At 40.1% G+C, this 20,261-nt stretch overlaps 1 protein-coding gene across 1 annotated transcript in view; it reads left to right on the top strand.

Annotated features, from left to right (window-relative positions):
* The window catches only part of FUZ (fuzzy planar cell polarity protein), a 368,361-nt gene that overhangs the window by 332,847 nt on the left and 15,253 nt on the right, over positions 1–20,261 (top strand). The window contains exons 9-10 of the mRNA XM_053690829.1: positions 4,882–4,961; positions 12,344–12,445. Of these exons, the coding sequence (XP_053546804.1) occupies positions 4,882–4,961; positions 12,344–12,445 (182 nt within the window). The remainder of the gene's footprint in view (positions 1–4,881; positions 4,962–12,343; positions 12,446–20,261) is intronic.

Here is a 20,261-nt window from a genome sequence, read left to right as displayed (position 1 = left end):
AGCCAGAGCCCCCGATTGGTGTAACAGTCACACGTGACGTGACAAAACACACGTGTGGATTGATTTACACTTTCACCGATTCTTCCGCTTGGAGTGACTGGCTGGCACTTAGTGACGGAGAGCAGAGCAGAGTGCACTGTGTGCAGGCGTCTGAGTCCCGGACCCGGTATCCTCCCTAAGGCAGGTGTCGCCCATCCCCCACCCCCACCGGCAATAAGAAGTAGAACTTCTTGTCTTGATGTAGATAACTTGTCTTGTGCCATAACTGTACTACTACTGTATGGCACAAGTTATCGTATAAAATGCGCCCACGGTATAGTAACAGTTCACAATTGTATTTGGTGTCGTAATTCGTATCCAAATTATGGCACAAAGACAGTTCAATAATACTAATGTACAATTGTGAATGTGAACTGTCTGTGTGGGCACTGGGCAGGGGGCAAAGGTCGGCATTACTAATGTGAACTGTGGGCTACTGGGCTTTCAATTAAACACGCCAACTTGTGCCTTATAAATCATTATGAACTTTCTCTTTTATCACGTATTCTCCGTATTACGGAGCCTTTTACCACGGAAGGTTTTATGTTTATATGTGATTGTAGGCGGCCAGGCCACAACATTTTATAAATTATAAGAGACTGAGAGTAATATTATTAATTCTGAGGCAGATCAGAATCTGCTTTGTATAAACATGCATCATCATTCATCTGATCTGATTTATTAAGATTGTAGTTTTTCACACTTTTTGGGTAAACTGTCCGTTTAAATACATGGCCAAATTGGCCATGCAGATGTTTTTCCATTATTGTAGTGAGTGGGAGGGCAATTTGAGTGGAACCGGAGGCAATCTTCATTGAGCGCTGAGCGATAATGAGCGGAGCGGCCTGGTGCGGCTTTGAGCGGGGGAGTGGAGGGGTGAACAGCTCCGTGGGCAAGGAGCGGAGATTCTCACCGCTCCACTCTGCTCATATGCTCTGTTTGGGTCGCAGTCTCCTGGATGTGTGAACTTCTTTGAGTCTATCCTTTTAGCTCAGTCTGCTAGGGTATAGATTTTCCTTTCAACTTGCTCCATTGATTTCAGAAGAGGGTTTACTCTTCCTTCAGGTCCTGAGGGTATCCCCTCCTTCTTGTTCCCCTTTTTAGCAACCTGTGTGTAGGTCCGGCGACTTAGGTTGCTTGAAGCGTGCCCTCTGTCTGGGGGTTGCTTTTGCAGTCTGTTTCTTGCTTGACTGCTTCTTCTTCCTCTGTGTCGTCCTGTTATGGACTCTGTGTTCTCAAACTTAAGGTTTTTTCACCTTGGTGTATTACACGCTTTTAAATGGTCGAATACCTTGGTCTTCTAGGGTCAGACACTGGGAGGACTTTGCCTCTTCAGTTGCATTCCGTGCTTGCAAGATGTTGGAGAGACGTCTGTTCTGTCTCTATGCCCGGTCTTATCCCGGGTTTCGCCTGGTATAGGCATGGCCTCCTTTCCCTATTTGGGCCCCTTTGGATCTCTGTGAGCTGGGCTCACTCTTGGAGGTATTTTTTTTTTTGTATTAGGGAACCTTTTGGTTTCCTTGGTTCTCCTTTGCCTTGTCCCCTTGGGGGTTTTGGCTGGTGTCCCCTTCATTTGTGGGGGGTGAGCAGTGGGGGACCGTCTGTTGGGCGACGGTGTCTCCATGAGGACTGTTGGTTCAGTCGAGTCCGTTTGCGGTCTATAGTTTGGCTTCTAGACTAGCTGCGAGTTAGTGTCCTTGGAGCTTTCCTTAAAAGTTTTTCTCAGCTGGGTCTTGCTTACAAGAAATCTGCATGACGTATTTCAGATTAACTACATCCCTCTACAAAGACGAAAAATAGCTGACCTCTCCTCTTGGGGAGAATAAACATTTTCAAAATGAATGTCCTACCCTGCATACTGTACGTCTTACAAGCCCTACCTATCCATCTGCCCCCTAACTTCCTCTCGTCCCTACAATCTAAAATTTTAGAGTTCGTTTAGGAGAAAAAAAAATGCTAGAATAAATAAACGTATCATGTGTACACCTCTACTGAGTGGCGGGCTTGGCGTGCCTGCTTTGATAAAATACAGATATGCAACTTATTTACAAAGAATACTAGACTGGTTCTATAATTTTCAAAATAAAGCCTGGGTACAATTAGAGCATGAGATGTCAGATATTAAACACTTAGGTGCCCAATGCTGGACTAGTCTGGGATATGCAGACAAGGATGATAATCTCCACAGGTTAAGTTCTGAAACTTTTAGAGTTTGGAACAATATCCTGACAAAGTTTCCGCACATATCCTCCAAACACTCCCCCTTAACTCCTTTCTTTGAGAATGCAGACTTTGCTGCGGGCTCACACTACACTTCCAGCACGTCAAGTAGAACTTTACAAGTGTATCAATTGGGAAATGAACATGCCCTTTGTACAAGAGGGGAACTAGTAGAGGAGGGACTACTGATTTTTAAGGACTAGTTATTTTATCATCAATGTGTTTCCTTTATTTTCAAACACAGTTGTTGTTAATGTGGGAGACCTATATTGAACATAGATTTGTGAATCAGGACCAAGCAGGTGACGAGACCAATTAATAATATCCAAATAAGAAAACTGGGGTATATATGTGTTGAGTCGATATTTCATAGGAGACGTGGGTTAATAGGTTATGCGTCCTCCCCATAGAAAGCCTAGTCGGGCTAGCAGTTTTGTTCTCAAAATGTTGTTATGTTAAATATATTTACTTATACAAAGTGATATCCATTCTATGTACTAGTGTAGTCTTCATGAATGCTAACTTTTTATAAGTACTTCATAAGAGATATATTTGTGTCGGCTACTGTTTATATATGTGACTCTTGTTTTTATTATGGATGTCCAATAAAAAAAAAAAAGTTTTTCTCGGCTTTGGACGAAGCAGGGTTTTTTATTGGGTAGAGGTTCAGGCCTGGTGCCCTCAGTATGGGCCGCCTATTGTACCCTCCCGTCCTGGCATTCAGTGTCCTCTATAGCTTGGGTATTGTTTTCCCAAAAGTAATGAATGCACCTGTGGACTCTTTTCCATTTAAGAAGAAAAACATAAATTATGCTTACCTGATAATTTCCTTTTCTTCTGATGGAAAGAGTCCACAGCTCCCCACCAGTAATTTTAAGTGGGGCGTTCTTCTATTCTTCTGGCACCTTTTCACCCTGATATTTCTTCTACTGTTCCTTGTTCCTGACTGGGGGATGAGGGGAGTGGGAGGAGTATTTAAGCCTTTGGCTGGGTTGTCTTTGCCTCCTCCTGGTGGCCAGGTTCCTATTTCCCAAAAGTAATGAATGCAGCGGTGGACTCTTTCCATCAGAAGAAAAGGAACTTATCAGGTAAGCATAATTTATGTTTTTACATGCAGCTGATTTTGTCTATTGGAGCCATCGCCTATACTGACAATATGATTACTGTAGCATTCTTTATAGAAAAGCTATGTTAACAGAAGGTAGGAAGAGACATTCACCTCCCAGTGGGGGTGAGAGACAGAGAGATGTTTTTGTCTGAAATATCTGGTTTTGCTTATTGAACCCGGCACCTATAATTAACATTCCAATACCTAACTATTGATATTTGTATATAGAGGGTGAGGAAACAGGAGCTGGTCTGCTCTTTCTGCTGGTTCAGTCTATTGAAAACAATGGGTGATGGTTTCAGTGAGCAAAACGAACTATTTCAAATACAAAAAAGAAATAAAAGGGGCAATTTCACACATATATATATATATATATATATATATATATATATATATATATTAGCAAAATACCACCAGATATATGTAGAAATATGTATTTATGAATAAATAGAACATATTCTGCTATAGGAAGAACATTGGAATGTAAAATATAAATATTTGTTGTTGGGTTAGCACACTTGAGAAAATGGGATCGGGTTGACATGACTTGGGTGTTTTTTTTTCCACTTTTCATGCTCCATTGAAGTCTTTGAGGTAATACGTTAATGTAGTCGCGATATTCCAAGTTTGGCTTTTTATACGCGCCAGAGTCAACGTGTGAGCGGGAGCGCAAATAACTGCTCCACTCGCAATCTAGGCCTTAGGAAACACATGCAGAAGGACATCACCAGCATACTCGGATTCCCTTGTTAATGCTGAACACATTCGGCCACCTCGTAACCACCTTTTGTGCATGGGGGCCGTCATTGGCTCTGATAGTTTCCCCCCAGGAGGACGACACATAGTCTATAGTTCCCACCTTGTTGTGCTGAAAATGCTATTGCAGGCGTAAAGTAGCACATCTTGCACACAGTATTATCAGTTCACTTGAGTTGGTGTACAGAAAGTCTTCCCTGGCAGCCACATGATCCTACTTCCTGTTCTTCTAGTGCCATTGGCTGTCCTCCCACGCAGACAACTGCATTTAATGTTTGTTTGTTATGTTGTTTGTTAAATCATTTCCCTTTGCTGCTTATGTGTTTACTGTTCTCTCCTGCCATGTTAGGCTATAAAAAGCAGAAAAGTATGATTGCTAGGTTAAAGGACTTATAATATTATGGTGTTTGCTCATGTGATGTCAAGCTACATCAAACCTGCTTTCTGCTTTAAAGAAGAGAACATAAAAATAAGCAATAATAGGTTTTTATCTATATATACTTTTATGTAACCAGCACTCTCCCCTTCTTCCTTCCTCATTCTCACAATGTTTTGAAATTGATGTATTTGTTTTTACAATAAAGAAGTCAAAAGATGTTTTAATTATATGACTATTTTTTAACTGACGTGGATTTGATGCATGTTATGATGGCTACATATTCTGAGGCTTTTAAAGGGGGTCATCTACAGATCTCAGTTTTCAATTTTATGTATCACTTAAAATACTAATGTCTGGGATTTTGTTTGTTCTTTTGCAGTCTGCTGTTGATTAACAAGGATCAGAACAAAAGTTTGTGCACAGTGCAAGCACATCCTTTGGAGGAAATGCAGAGACCAGGTGGACATTTTTTTTTTAATGTAATATTGTTTTCTCTTTTTAACAGAGTATAAGATATGTCAAATTTAAAGGGACAGTAAAGTCAAAACTAAACTTTCATGATTCAGATAGAGCATTGAATTTTAAACATATTTCCAATTTACTTCTGTTATCAAATGTGCACTTTTCTCTTAGTATCTTTTGTTGATAGTGCATTGCTCTTCTGAGTCTACTCTTCAACAAAGGAAACCATAAGAACAAAGCGAATTTCATAATATAAGTAAATAAAATGCTTCTTAAAATAAAGAAGGTTTTGAGATCTGAAAGATATAACTTCAATATTGGCAACATTAGGAGCATATGTACAGCAAGTCATTTTAATTATTCCATTAGTGTTAAAACATGAAATGATAACGTGCATGAAGAGAGTTTGGAATAAGTATTCCTGTGTATGTTCCTTACTTCAGTCAAAACCATAAATGTTTAATTCTATAATTCTCTTGCAAGGTGTATCCAGTCCACGGATTCATCCTTTACTTGTGGGATATTTTCATTCCCTACAGGAAGTAGCAAAAAGAGCACACAGCAAAGCTGTCCAAATAGCTCCCCCTCTAGCTCCACCCCCCCAGTCATTCTCTTTGCTGGCTCTAAGCACTAGGGTCTCTCTCGGGAGTGTAAAGTGAATGTGCTGTTAGAATTGTAGTTTTATTATCTTCAATCAAAAGTTTGTTATTTTAAATCTTACCGGTTTGTACTATTTACTCTCTAGCAGAAAAGTGATGAAGATTTCTGCTGAGAGGAAAATGATTTTAGCATGTTGTAACTAAAATCCACTGCTGTTCCCACACAGGACTGAGGAGTACCAGAAAACTTCAGTTGGGGAGAACAGTTTGCAGGGGAACTGCAATAAGGTATGTTCAGTCATTTATTTCTATACAAGACTGAGATAATGCTAGAAGAGACTGACAATATCCCCATGAGGGGAGGGTAAGCTATGTTCTCAGACTTAGTAAGGAATTGAATGCTTACATATTAGGGCTAATATACTGGTTGACACTTATTCAGGGCAATCGATTGTTTGGCTAAGGAAAAATTGTTTTGCAAGACACTTTGAAAGCCCTTTTGGGTTTTTTCTGGGGTTATTACCACATGGCTGTTTTTCAGTCACTTAGGAGTGATTTACTAGGTCTCACAGCTCCGGAGTAGAGTGGGAGGGGCCTAATTGTCTCAGATGCGCACTTAGAATTGCAGATAAGTTCATGCTGTTTCACATGGAGGGTCCTGCTGATGTTTGAGGGCCTAAAAGAAGCTATATTCCCCCAAATCTGATCCCTAAGGGAAGGTAGGGCCACAGCAGGGCTGTGGAAAGGTGCTGTAGGGATTTAACCAGGTGTTGGCTTTAGGCTACTCCGGTTTGGGCATTAAGGGGTTAATTGTTTTGAAACTTGGGGTGCAATCTTATTAAGGCTTTAGCTACATACTGTGAAAATTTCAGAAAGATTGCTGCATTTTTCACCGTTTTGTAAAATTGTGTGCTCTTTTTATCTCTTAAAGGCACAGTAACGTTTTTTTCAAATTGTGTTTTTTATTTGATTAAAGTGATTCCAAGCCTGTTTGTGTACTCTACTAGTCTGTTAAACATGTCTGACGCTAAGGAAAATCCTTGTTCAATGTGTTTAGAAGCCATGGTGGAACCCCCTCTCAGAATGTGTCCCACTTGTACTGATATGTCTATACACTTTAAAGATCATATTGTTGCACTTAAGAATGTGGCCCAAGATGATTCTCAGACTGAAGGTAATGAGGGTAGCCCGTCTGCCTCTCCCCAAGTGTCACAACCAGTTATGCCCGCGCAAGCGACGCCTAGTACCTCTTGTGCGTCTAACCCTTTTACATTACAAGACTTAGCGGCAGTCATGGATAATTCTCTTACAGCCTTCTTATCTAAACTGCCCGTGTTACCTGCAAAGTGTGATAGCTCCGTTTTAAGAACAGATTATGAGCATTCTGACGCTTTGGTAGCCATATCAGATATACCCTCACAACGCTCTGAAGTGGGAGCAAGGGATTTGATGTCTGAGGGAGAAGTCTCTGATTCAGTAAGGGTTCCTCCCCAGACAGATTCAGATACATTGGCTTTTAAATTTAAACTAGAACACCTCCATATTTTACTTAGGGAGGTATTAGCTACTCTGGATGACTGTGACCCTTTGGTGATCCCAGAGAAGTTGTGTAAAATGGACATGTACCTAGAGGTCCCTGTTTACACGGATGCGTTTCCGGTCCCTAAAAGGATTGCGGATATTGTTACTAGGGAGTGGGATAGGCCAGGTGTCCCTTTTGTTCCCCCTCCTGTTTTTAAGAAAATGTTCCCCATATCTGATCCCATGCGGGACTCGTGGTAGACGGTCCCTAAGGTGGAGGGAGCTGTTTCTACACTAGCTAAACGCACAACCATACCAATTGAAGACAGTTGTGCTTTTAAAGACCCTATGGATAAAAAATTAGAGGGTTTACTTAAGAAATTTTTTGTTCAACAAGGTTTTCTTCTCCAACCTATTGCCTGCTTTATTCCTGTAACTACTGCAGCTGCTTTCTGGTTTGAGGCGCTGGAAGACTCGCTCCAGACAGAGACCTCATATGAGGAAATTATGGATAGAATTAAGGCTCTAAAGCTAGCTAATTCTTTTATCACTGACGCTGCTTTCCAAATAGCTAAGTTAGCGGCGCAGGGCGCTATGGCTAAAGTCCTGGTCGGCCGATGTGTCATCTAAATCCAAGCTTTTGAACATTCCTTTCAAAGGGAAGACCCTATTCGGGCCTGAATTGAAAGAGATTATTTCAGATATCACCGGGGGAAAAGGCCATGCTCTCCCTCAGGACAAAGCCTTTAAAACAAAGAACAAGGCTAATTTCCGTTCCTTTCGCAATTTCAGGAACGGCCCCGCTTCATCCTCTCCGGCTGCAAAGCAAGAGGGTAACGCTTCACAGCCCAAGGCAAACTGGAAACCTTACCAGGGCTGGAATAAGGGTAAACAGGCCAAAAAGCCTGCAGCTGCCACCAAGACAGCATGAAGGGGTAGCCCCCGATCCGGGACCGGATATAGTAGGGGGCAGACTCTCTCTCTTCGCTCAGGCCTGGGCAAGAGATGTACACGATCCTTGGGCATTAGAGATTGTAGCCCAGGGGTACTTTCTAGAATTAAAGGACTCTCCTCCAAGGGGAAGGTTCCACATTTCTCGTCTGTCTACAGATCAGACAAAGAAAGAGGCGTTTTTATGCTGTGTAGAAGAAATACATACAATGGGAGTGATCCACCCAGTTCCAATTGCAGAACAAGGATTGGGGTTTTACTCAAACCTGTTTGTGGTTCCCAAAAAAAGAAGGAACTTTCAGACCAATCCTGGATCTCAAAATTCTAAACAAATTCCTCAGAGTCCCATCATTCAAGATGGAGACCATTCGGACAATCTTACCAATGATCCTGGAGGGTCAATATATGACTACCGTGGATCTAAAGGATGCGTATCTGCACATTCCTATCCACAAAGATCATCACCAGTTTCTCAGGTTCGCCTTTCTGGACAAGCATTTTCAGTTTGTGGTTCTTCCTTTCGGGTTGGCCACTGCTCCCAGAATTTTCACAAAGGTGCTAGGGTCCCTCCTGGCGGTTCTAAGACCGTGAGGCATAGCAGTGGCGCCTTACCTAGACGACATCTTAATTCGGGCGTCAACTTTCCAAAGAACCAAGTCTCACACGGAGATTGTATTGGCCTTTCTGTGGTCTCACGGGTGGAAGGTGAACATCAAAAAGAGTTCTCTCTCCCCCCCTCACAAGAGTTCCATTCCTAGGAACCCTGATAGACTCGGTAGAAATGAAAATATTTCTGATGGAGGTCAGAAAGCTAAAACTCTTAACTACTTGCCGAGCTCTTTATTCTATTCCTCGGCCATCTGTGGCTCAGTGCATGGAGACAATCGGACTAATGGTTGCGGCAATGGACATAGTCCCTTTTGCTCGGATACACCTCAGACCACTGCAACTATGCATGCTCAAACAGTGGAATGGGGATTATGCAGATTTGTCTCCTCAAATTCAGTTGGACCAGGAGACCAGAGATTCTCTTCTCTGGTGGTTGTCTCAGGATCACCTGTCTCAAGGAATATGTTTCCGCAGCCAGAGTGGATCATCGTAACAACCAACGCCAGTCTGTTAGGCTGGGGTGTGGTCTGGGACTCCCTGAAAGCTCAGGGCTTATGGGTCTCGGGAAGAAACTCTTCTCCCGATAAACATTCTGGAACTGAGGGCGATATTCAACGCTCTTCAGGCATGGCCTCAACTAGTGGCGGGCCAAATTCATCAGATTTCAGTCGGACAACATCACGACTGTAGCTTACGTCAATCATCAGGGGGGAACAAAGAGTTCCCTAGCGATGACGGAAGTAACCAAAATAATCAGGTGGGCGGAGGATCATTCCTGCCATCTCTCAGCATTTCACATCCCAGGAGTAGACAACTGGGAGGCGGATTTTCTAAGTCATCAGACTTTTCACCCGGGGGGAGTGGGAACTCCACCCGGAGGTATTTGCCCAGCTGACTCAGCTATGGGGCACCCCAGAGTTGGATCTGATGGCGTCCCGTCAGAACACCAAACTTCCTCTCTACGGGTCCAGGTCCCGGGATCCCAAGGCGGTATTGATAGATGCTCTAGCAGCGCCTTGGTCCTTCAAACTGGCTTATGTTTTTCCACCGTTTCCTCTCCTCCCGCGTCTGGTTGCCAGAATCAAGCAGGAGAAGGCTTTGGTGATTCTGATAGCGCCTGCGTGGTCACGCAGGACTTGGTATGCAGACCTAGTGGACATGTCATCTGTCCCACCATGGTCACTGCCAATGAGGCAGGATCTTCTAATACAGGGTCCGTTCAAGCATCCAAATTTAGTTTCTCTACGTCTGACTGCTTGGAGATTGAACGCTTAATTCTATCAAAGCGTGGGTTCTCTGAGTCAGTTATAGATACTCTGATTCAGGCTAGAAAGCCTGGTCACCAGGAAAATCTACCATAAGATATGGCGGAAATATCTTTGTTGGTTTGAATCCAAGGGGTTACTCATGGAGTAAGATTAGGATTCCCAGGATATTGTCCTTTCTCCAAGAAGGACTGGAGAAAGGATTGTCAGCTAGTTCCTTAAAAGGACAAATATCTACTTTGTCTATCCTGCTACACAAGCATCTGGCAGAGGTACCAGATGTTCAAGCGTTTGCTCAGGCTTTGGTCAGGATCAAGCCTGTCTATAAAACCTGTGGCTCCGCCATGGAGTTTGAATCTAGTTATTTCAGTTTTTCAAGGGGTTCCGTTTGAACCTTTAGATTCCATAGACATTAAGTTGTTATCTTGGAAAGTTTTGTTTTTGATAGCTATCTCTTCTGCTCAAAGAGTTTCAGAATTATCTGCCTTACAGTGTGATTCACCTTACCTGGTGTTCACGCAGATAAGGTAGTTTTGCGTACCAATGCCTGGTTTTCTTCCTAAAGTTGTTTCTAACAAGAATATTAACCAGGAAATAGTTGTTCCTTCTCTGTGTCCTAATCCATCTTCGAAGAAGGAACGTCTATTACACAATCTTGATGTAGTTCGTGCTTTAAAGTTCTATTTACAAGCAACTAAGAATTTCAGACAAACATCTTCCTTGTTTGTTATCTATTCTGGTAAGAGGAGAGGTCAGAAAGAGACTGCTACCTCTCTTTCCTTTTCGTTGAAAAGCATCATACGTTTGGCCTATGAGACTGCTGGCCAGCAGCCTCCTGAAAGAATTACTGCTCATTCTACTAGAGCAGTGGCTTCCACATGGGCTTTCAAAAACGAGGCTCCTGTTGAACAGATTTGTAAGGCAGCGACTTGGTCTTCACTGCATACTTTTGCCAAATTTTACAAATTCAATACTTTTGCTTCTTCGGAGGCTTTTTTGGGGAGAAAGGTTTTGCAAGCAGTGGTGGCCTTCCCGTTTAAGGTACCTGCCTTGTTCCCTCCCTTCATCCGTGTCCTAAAGCTTTGGTATTGGTATCCCACAAGTAAAGGATGAATCCGTGGGACTGGATACACCTTGCAAGAGAAAACAGAAGTTATGCTTACCTGATAAATTACTTTCTCTTGCAGTGTATCCAGTCCACGGGCCCGCCCTGGCATTTAAAGTCAGGTAAAAAATGTTTTGTTTAAACTACAGTCACCACTGGCACCCTATGGTTTCTCCTTTTTCTTCCTAACCTTTGGTCGAATGACTGGGGGGTGAGCTAGAGGGGGAGCTATATTGGACAGCTTTGCTGTGTGCTCTCTTTGCTACTTCCTGTAGGGAATGAGAATATCCCACAAGTAAAGGATGAACCCGTGGGCTGGATACTCCGCAAGAGAAAGTAATTTATCAGGTAAGCATAAATTCTGTTTTTTTAGGTGTCATGTATTTAATTTTAATGAAAAATAGAATTTATTAATAAAATGTTTACTGTCCTGATAAGAAGTGTAGGTCAGTATAGTAAACCGTTAGGGCTACTGCAACTAATATAATATGCAGTTTTGTCTGAAAGTAAATGGTATAGTAACTCACTAAATTTTCAAAACATTATTACTTTGATAAAAAAATGCTACGCCACACCATTTTCTTAGAACTTAAACATTTTAAGGCACCAGTAGTTATGTATCTTTGCTCCTTTTAAAGAGGCTATGACATGAAACCTAGAATTCAGAATCACACTTCATCCTGCATAATAGTCATCAAACCTTAGCAGTTGAAAGCTTTTTTTTCTTGTAATACATACAGAAACAAGTAGAAAGAGTCCTATTTGTCCACATTCCAGAGTATGGTAATGTAATTGGTGCTCCACTGTCAGATACATGTCGTTGACTTTACTGTCAGCATCCTTTGTGTCTTCTGTTCTTCCTCTTTTCAAGGCTACAAATAATTGGACTGAAGATATAGAAAAAGAGACTCTGCTCCCATTTTTTCTGTCTTTTGTATGAAAAATAAAAGTCTGAAGACAAGGAAACTTGCTCTCAGCTGTTACCCCCTTCTGTGTTTTTAAGGGCTTTGTTTGCCGAAACTATTGTCAGTAAGGCAAGGATTACCAAAACATATGGCCTAGTTACCTTGACATCACAAAGCAAATTTATAAATCAAATTAAGCCAGTAAAGCTGCCATATCCCTATGCAGTTGCCTAAAGTTTATTTTCTAGATTGCAAGTATCTTATTTTTATTAAATGAATTAACCAAAAATGTTAGGAATACTTTACTAACAAGATAGTAGTACTGGGATTTCAATTTTGTTGCATGTTTAATTAACCTTTTTTAAAAACTTTAATGAAGCTTGTGTCTAATTATTAAAATAAACATTTCTATCATTTTTACTAGAGATCAAACAAATTTTGGAACAGAGGCGACTTGTCTTGCGATCCTTCTATACTCTAGCCATCTCGCGTTACTTTTGTTCAGAGCGAACTGATGGAAGGAACAGTAAGTTGTATGCTGCTGATATTATTTGTCAGAGATGTGTTCTGACTGATATGCAAAATGTTATGAATGCCCTTGCTAAAACACCTTCCTATAAGAAACCTGGTGTATCTCAATAGTTAATATGGTTTAGAAAAATAAGTCAAATATAAAATGTTACTTTGAAAATAAAGTAATTCATTTTCGTGTGCCATGTAACCCTTGCTTGACAGTGAGAACTGTAGTGATTAAAACCTTCATGATAATAATATTCTGCTTTATAAGGGTGCAATGAATTCATATTGACATACTGATAGAGAAGGAGTTTGTTATTGTCCTTCATGGTAATGTTTTGCTGTATAAGAGAGCAATAAATGTTTTCTGACAGTAAAACCAAACCTTACGTAGCCTGATCATGGTGGATTTGATTTAAATCAAATAGTTTTAATTCATTTGTCAGTAACATAAAGTTTTACTTTTTAGAATAACGACGTTTCAAATAAGTTATATCAATAATCATTATCGTAATAATAACAACAATGTAGTTTTATTTAACTTAAACAATAACCTAAGTTAATAAGTCTCACAATAATGTTTACTGCTTACTCCCTCCCTCCTCACACTTAGGTCCTTGTGCAGATCTATCCCACTACAAACAAATTTCTATTCATTGAGCTTCTTTGCAGGGGAACAATGGGATTAAAGGGACAGTAAAGTCAAAATTAAACTTTAACAATTCAGATAGAACATGATGTTTTAAACAACTTTCCAATGTACTTCTTTTATCTAATTTGCTTTATTCTCTTGGTATCCTCTGTTGAAAGCATACCTTGGTAGGCTCAGAAGCAGCAATGCACTACTGGGAGCTAGCTGCTGATTGGTGGCTGCACATATATGCCTCTTGTCATTGGCTCACCAGATTTGTATGGCTAGCTCACAGTATAGCATTTCTGCTTCTTACTTCTTAGAAGTAAATAAAAAAGCAGTTTAAAATTGTATTCTCTATCTTAATCATGAAAGAAAAATGTTGGGGTTTTGCCCTTTAAAGGGACATTGAACCCAAATTTTTTCTTTCATGATTCAGATACAGATATTTTAAGCAACTTTCTAATTTACTCCTATTATTGATGTTTCTTCATTCTCTTGGTATCTTTATTTGAAAAAGAAGGCATTTAAGCTAAGGAGCCAGCCAATTTTTGGTTCAGACCACTGGACAGCACTTGTTTATTGGTGGGTGCATTTATCCACCAATCAGCAAGAACAACCCAGATTGTTCACCTAAAATGGGCCGGCATCTAAACTTACATTCTTGCTTTTCAAATAAAGATACCAAGAGAATGAAGAAAATTTGATAATAGTAGTAAATTAGAAAGTTGCCTAAAATTGCATGCTCTATCTGAATCACAAAAGAAAAAATATTGGGTTCAGTCTCCCTTTAAGTTCTATTTCTCAACTTTTATAAAAGTTTTGCTGTGAAGAAGAGGCATGTTTTTCTACAGACACAAATTCACAGGTTTGAGAATTACAAATCCAAGATTATGTGATAACTTCTAGACAGAATACAAATCTTACAGAAACATCTGGGAGAGCATGAGATTGTGAATGGATTAATATAATTAATTTACCAAAAAATTAAACATTGCAGCCGTGATTATACAGCCTCATACTACATAATTAAATCCTTATTTAAAATAGAAGCTTTAAATATATTTTTCCTCAAAAAACACTTAAACCAAAAAAAATCTAATTTCTTTCATGTAATTAGCAAGAGTCCATGAGCTAGTGACGTATGGGATATACATTCTTACCAGGAGGGGCAAAGTTTCCCAAACCTTAAAATGCCTATAAATACACCCCTCACCACACCCACAAATCAGTTTTTACAAACTTTGCCTCCTATGGAGGCGGTGAAGTAAGTTTGTGCTAGATTCTACGTTGATATGCGCTCCGCAGCAGGTTGGAGCCCGGTTTTCCTCTCAGCGTGCAGTGAATGTCAGAGGGATGTGAGGAGAGTATTGCCTATTTGAATGCAATGATCTCCTTCTACGGGGTCTATTTCATAGGTTCTCTGTTATCGGTCGTAGAGATTCATCTCTTACCTCCCTTTTCAGATCGACGATATACTCTTATATATATATATACCATTACCTCTGCTGATTCTCGTTTCAGTACTGGTTTGGCTATCTGCTATATGTAGATGAGTGTCCTGGGGTAAGTAAGTCTTATTTTTTGTGACACTCTAAGCTATGGTTGGGCACTTTTTTATAAAGTTCTAAATTTATGTATTCAAACATTTATTTGCCTTGACTCAGGATGTTCAACATTCCTTATTTTCAGACAGTCAGTTTCATATTTGGGATAATGCATTTGAATCAATCATTTTTTCTTACCTTAAAAAATTTGACTTTTCCTGTGGGCTGTTAGGCTCGCGGGGGCTGAAAATGCTTCATTTTATTGCGTCATTCTTGGCGCTGACTTTTTTGGCGCAAAATTTTTTTCTGTTTCCGGCGTCATACGTGTCGCCGGAAGTTGCGTCATTTTTTGACGTTCTTTTGCGCCAAAAGTGTCGGCGTTCCGGATGTGGCGTCATTTTTGGCGCCAAAAGCATTTAGGCGCCAAATAATGTGGGCGTCATTTTTTGGCGCTAAAAAAATATGGGCGTCATTGTTGTCTCCACATTATTTAAGTCTCTTTATTTATTTGCTTCTGGTTGCTAGAAGCTTGTTCACTGGCATTTTTTCCCATTCCTGAAACTGTCATTTAAGGAATTTGATCTATTTTGCTTTATATGTTGTTTTTTTCTATTACATATTGCAAGATGTTCCACGTTGCAACTGAGTCAGAAGATACTTCAGGAAAATCGCTGCCCGGTGCTGGAGCTACCAAAGCTAAGTGTATCTGATATAAACTTTTGGTATCTGTTCCTCCAGCTGTTGTTTGTATTGAATGTCATGACAAACTTGTTAATGCAGATAAAATTTCCTTTAGTACTATTACATTACCTGTTGCTGTTTCGTCAACATCTAATACTCAGAGTGTTCCTGATAACATAAGAGATTTTGTTTCTAAATCCATTAAGAAGGCTATGTCTGTTATTTTTCCTTCTAGTATACATAAAAGTCTTTTAAAACTTCTCTTTTTTCAGATGAATTTTTAAAATGAACATCATCATTCTGATACTGATAATGGTTCTTCTGGTTCAGAGGTTTCTGTCTCAGAGGTTGATGCTGATAAATCTTCGTATTTGTTCAAGATGGAATTATTTGTTCTTTACTTAAAGAAGTATTAATTGCATTAGAAATTGAGGATTCTGGTCCTCTTGATACTAAATCTAAAACGTTTAAATAAGGTTTCTAAATCTCCTGTAGTTATTCCAGAAGTGTTTCCTGTCCCTGGTGCTATTTCTGAAGTAATTTCCAGGGAGTGGAATATTTTGGGTAATTCATTTACTCCTTCTAAAAACGTTTTTAAGCAATTATATCCTGTGCCATCTGACAGATTAGAGTTTTGGGACAAAATCCCTAAGATTAATGGGGCTGTCTCTACTCCTGCTAAAGATCCTTTAGATAGGAAAATTGAATCCTTTCTAAGAAAAGCTTACTTGTGTTCAGGTAATCGTCTTAGACCTGCTATATCCTTAGCGGATGTTACTGCAGCTTCAACTTTTTTGGTTAGAAGCTTTAGCGCAACAAATAACAGATCATAATTATCATTTGCATTTCTTTAACATGCTAATTATTTTATTTGTGATGCCATCTTTTGATATCATTAGAGTTGATGTCAGGTATATGTCTCTAGCTATTTTAGCTAGAAGAGCTTTATGGCTTAAAACTTGGAATGCTGATATGTCTTCTAAGTCAACTTTGCTATCCCTTTCTTTCCAGGGTAATAAATTATTCGATTATCAGTTGGATTCTTTTATCTCAACTGTTACTGGAGAGAAGGGAACTTTTTTACCACAGGATAAAAAATCTAAAGGTGAATTTAGGTCTAATAATCGTTTTCGTTCCTTTCATCACAACAAGGAACAAAAGCCTGATCCTTCATCCTCAGGAGCAGTATCAGTTTGGTAACCTTCTCCAGTTTGGAATATATCCAAGCCTTATAGAAACCCAAGCCAGCTCCTAGGTCCACATGAAGGTGCGGCCCTCATTCTAGCTCAGCTGGTACGGGGCAGATTATGTTTTTTTCAAAGAAATTTGGATCAATTCCGTTCACAATCTCTGTTTTTCGGAACATTGTTTCAGAAGGGTACAGAATTGGCTTCAAGTTAAGGCCTTCTGCAAGAGATTTTTTTCTTTCCAGTGTCCCAGTAAACCCAGCAAAGGCTCATGCATTTCTGAAATGTGTTTCAGATCTAGAGTTGGCTGGAGTAATTATGCCAGTTCCAGTTCTGGAACATGGGGCTGGGGTTTTATTTAATCTCTTTATTGTACCAAAGACGGTCAAATCCTTCAGACCAGTTCCGGATCTGTCAATATTGAATCATTATGTAAGGATACCAACATTCAAGATGGTAACTGTAAGGACTATCCTGCCTTTTGTTCAGCAAGGGCATTATATGTCTGCATTAGATTTACAGGATGCATATCTGCATATTCTGCTTCATCCAGATCACTATCATTTCTGAGATTCTCTTTCTAACATGCATTACCAGTTTGTGGCTCTACCGTATGGCCTAGCAACAGCTCCAAGAATTTTTACAAAGGTTCTCGGTGCCCTTCTGTCTGTATTCAGAGAACAGGGTATTGGTATTTCCTTATTTGGACGATATCTTGGTACTTGCTCAGTCTTCACATTTAGCAGAATCTCATACGAATCGACTTGTGTTGTTTCTTCAAGATCATGGGTGAAGGATCAATTTACAAAAAGTTCATTGATTCCACAGGACAAGGGTAACCGCTTTAGGTTTCCATATAGATTCGTTGTCCATGACTCTGTCTTTTTCGGACAAGAGACGTCTAACATTGATATCAGCTTGTCAAAACCTTCAGTCACAATCATTCCTTTTGGTTGCCTTATGCATGGAAATTTTAGGTCTTATGTCTGCTGCATCGGACGCGATCTCCTTTGCTCATTTTCACATGCGACCTTCCAGCTCTGTATGCTGAACCAATAGTGCTGGATTACACAAAGATATCTCAATCAATATCTTTAAAACCGATTGTACGACACTCTCTGACGTGGTGGACAGATCACCATCGTTTAATTCAGGGGGCTTCTTTTTTCTTCCGACCTGGACTGTATTTTCAACAGATGCAAGTCTTACAGGGTTGGGGAGCTGTAATGGGGGATCTCTGACGGCACAAGGAGTTTTGGGAATCTCAGGGAGGTGAGATACCGATCAATATTTTGGAACTCCGTGCAATTTTCAGAACTCTTCAGTCTTGGCCTTTTCTTAAGAGAGAATCGTTCATTTTTGTTTCAGACAGACAATGTCACAACTGTGGCATACATCAATCATCAAGGAGGGACTCACAGTCCTCTGGCTATGAAAGAAGGTGTCTCGAATTCTGGTTTAGGCGGAATCCCAGCTCCTGTCTAATTTCTCATTCTGCGGTTCATATCCCAGGCATAGACAATTGGGAAGCGGATTATCTCAGCCGCCAAACGTTACATCCGGGGCGATATGGTCTCTTCACCCCAGAGGTATTTCTTCAGATTGGTCAAATTTGGGGAACTTCCAGAAATAGATCGATGGCGTCTCCTCTAAGCAAGAAACTTCCCAGGTATCTGTCCAGATCCCGGGATCCTCAGGCGGAGGCAGTGGATACATTATCACTTCCTGGAAGTATCATCCTGCCTATATCTTTCCGCCTCTAGTTCTTCTTCCAAGAGTAATCTCCAGAGATCTGAAGGAATGCTCGTTTGTTCTGCTGGTTAGCCCTGGCATGGCCTCACAGGTTTTGGTATGCGGATCTTGTCCGGATGCCTCTTGCCAACCGTGGACTCTTCCGTTAAGACCAGACTTCTGTCACAAGGTCCTTTTTTCCATCAGGATCTCAATCCTTAAATTTAAAGGTATGGAGATTGAACGCTTGATTCTTGGTCAAAAGAGGTTTCTCTGACTCTGTGATTAATATTATGTTACAGGCTCGTAAATCTGTATCTAGAGAGATATATTATAGAGTCTGGAAGACTTATATTTCTTGGTGTCTTTCTCATCATTTTTCTTGGCATTCTTTTAGAATACCGAGAATTTTACAGTTTCTTCAGGATGGTTTAGATAAGGGTTTGTCCGCAAGTTCCTTGAAAGGACAAATCTCTGCTCTTTCTGTTCTTTTTCTCAGAAAGATTGCTAGTCTTCCTGATATTCATTGTTTTGTACAAGCTTTGGTTCGTATAAAACCTGTTAAGTCAATTTCTCCTCCTTGGAGTTTGAATTTGGTTCTGGGGGCTCTTCAAGCTCCTCCTTTTGAACCCATGCATTCTTTGGGCAATTAAATTACTTTCTTGGAAAGTTTTGTTCCTTTTAGCGATCTCTTCTGCCAGAAGAGTTTCTGAATTATCTGCTCTTTCTTGTGAGTCTCCTTTTCTGATTTTTCATCAGGATAAGGCGGTGTTGCGAACTTCTTTTCAATTTTTACCTAAGGTTGTGAATTCCAACAACATTAGTAGAGAATTGTGGTTCCTTCATTATGTCCTAATCCTAAGAATTCTAAGGAGAAATCTTGCTTTCTTTGGATGTGTGTTAGAGCTTTGAAATATTATGTTGAAGCTACTAAGTCTTTCCGAAAGACTTCTAGGTCTATTTGTCATCTTTCCGGTTCTAGAAAAGGTTAAGAAGCTTCTGCCATTTCTTTGGCATCTTGGTTGAAATCTTTTAATTCATCATGCCTATGTCGAGGTCAGGTAAAACTCTGCTCATAGGATTACAGCTCATTCTACTAGGTCAGTTTCTACTTCCTGGGCGTTTAGGAATGAAGCTTCGTTGATCAGATTTGCAAAGCAGCAACTTGGTCCTCTTTGCATTCTTTTACTAAATTCTACCATTTTTGATGTGTTTTTCTTCTTCTGAAGCAGTTTTTGGTAGAAAAGTACTTCAGGCAGCGGTTTCAGTTTGAATCTTCTGCTTATGTTTTTATTAAACTTTATTTTGGGTGTGGATTATTTTCAGCAGGAATTGGGCTAGTCTTTATTTTATCCCTCCCTCTCTAGTGACTCTTGCGTGGAAAGATCCACATCTTGGGTTAGTCATTATCCCATACGTCACTAGCTCATGGACTCTTGCTAATTACATGAAAGAAAACATAATTTATGTAAGAACTTACTGATAAATTCATTTCTTTCATATTAGCAAGAGTCCATGAGGCCCACCCTTTTTGTGGTGGTTATGATTTTTTTGTATAAAGCACTCTTATTCCAATTCCTTATTTTATATGCTTTCGCACTTTTTTCTTATCACCCCACTTCTTGGCTATTCGTTAAACTGATTTGTGGGTGTGGTGAGGGGTTGTATTTATAGGCATTTTAAGGTTTGGGAAACTTGCTGCCCCTCCTGGTAGGAATGTATATCCCATACGTCACTAGCTCCTGGACTCTTGCTAATATGAAAGAAATGAATTTAATCATGTAAGTTCTTACATAAATTATGTTTTTAATAAAAAAAAAAATCTGATTTCAATTTAAATATCCAGATCTTTTCTTTTATAAAAAAAATATATTTTTATCCACCCTGCATCTATTACAGGAAGTGTCCTGCGCTTTATTTCTTTGGGAACTTGTTTAGGTGGTTAGGACTGAATGGATGATTTTGCTGATGGTAGTGTGAGGTTTGGCTGATGGTAGTGTGAGGTTTGGCTGATGGTAGTGTGAGGTTTGGCTGATGGTAGTCTGATGT

Source organism: Bombina bombina, chromosome 8 (genome assembly GCF_027579735.1).
Source record: "Bombina bombina isolate aBomBom1 chromosome 8, aBomBom1.pri, whole genome shotgun sequence".
In the NCBI taxonomy this organism is placed as follows: Eukaryota; Metazoa; Chordata; class Amphibia; order Anura; family Bombinatoridae; genus Bombina; species Bombina bombina.
Note: the sequence above shows the minus strand (reverse complement) of the source record. Positions and strands in the feature narration are given on the sequence as shown.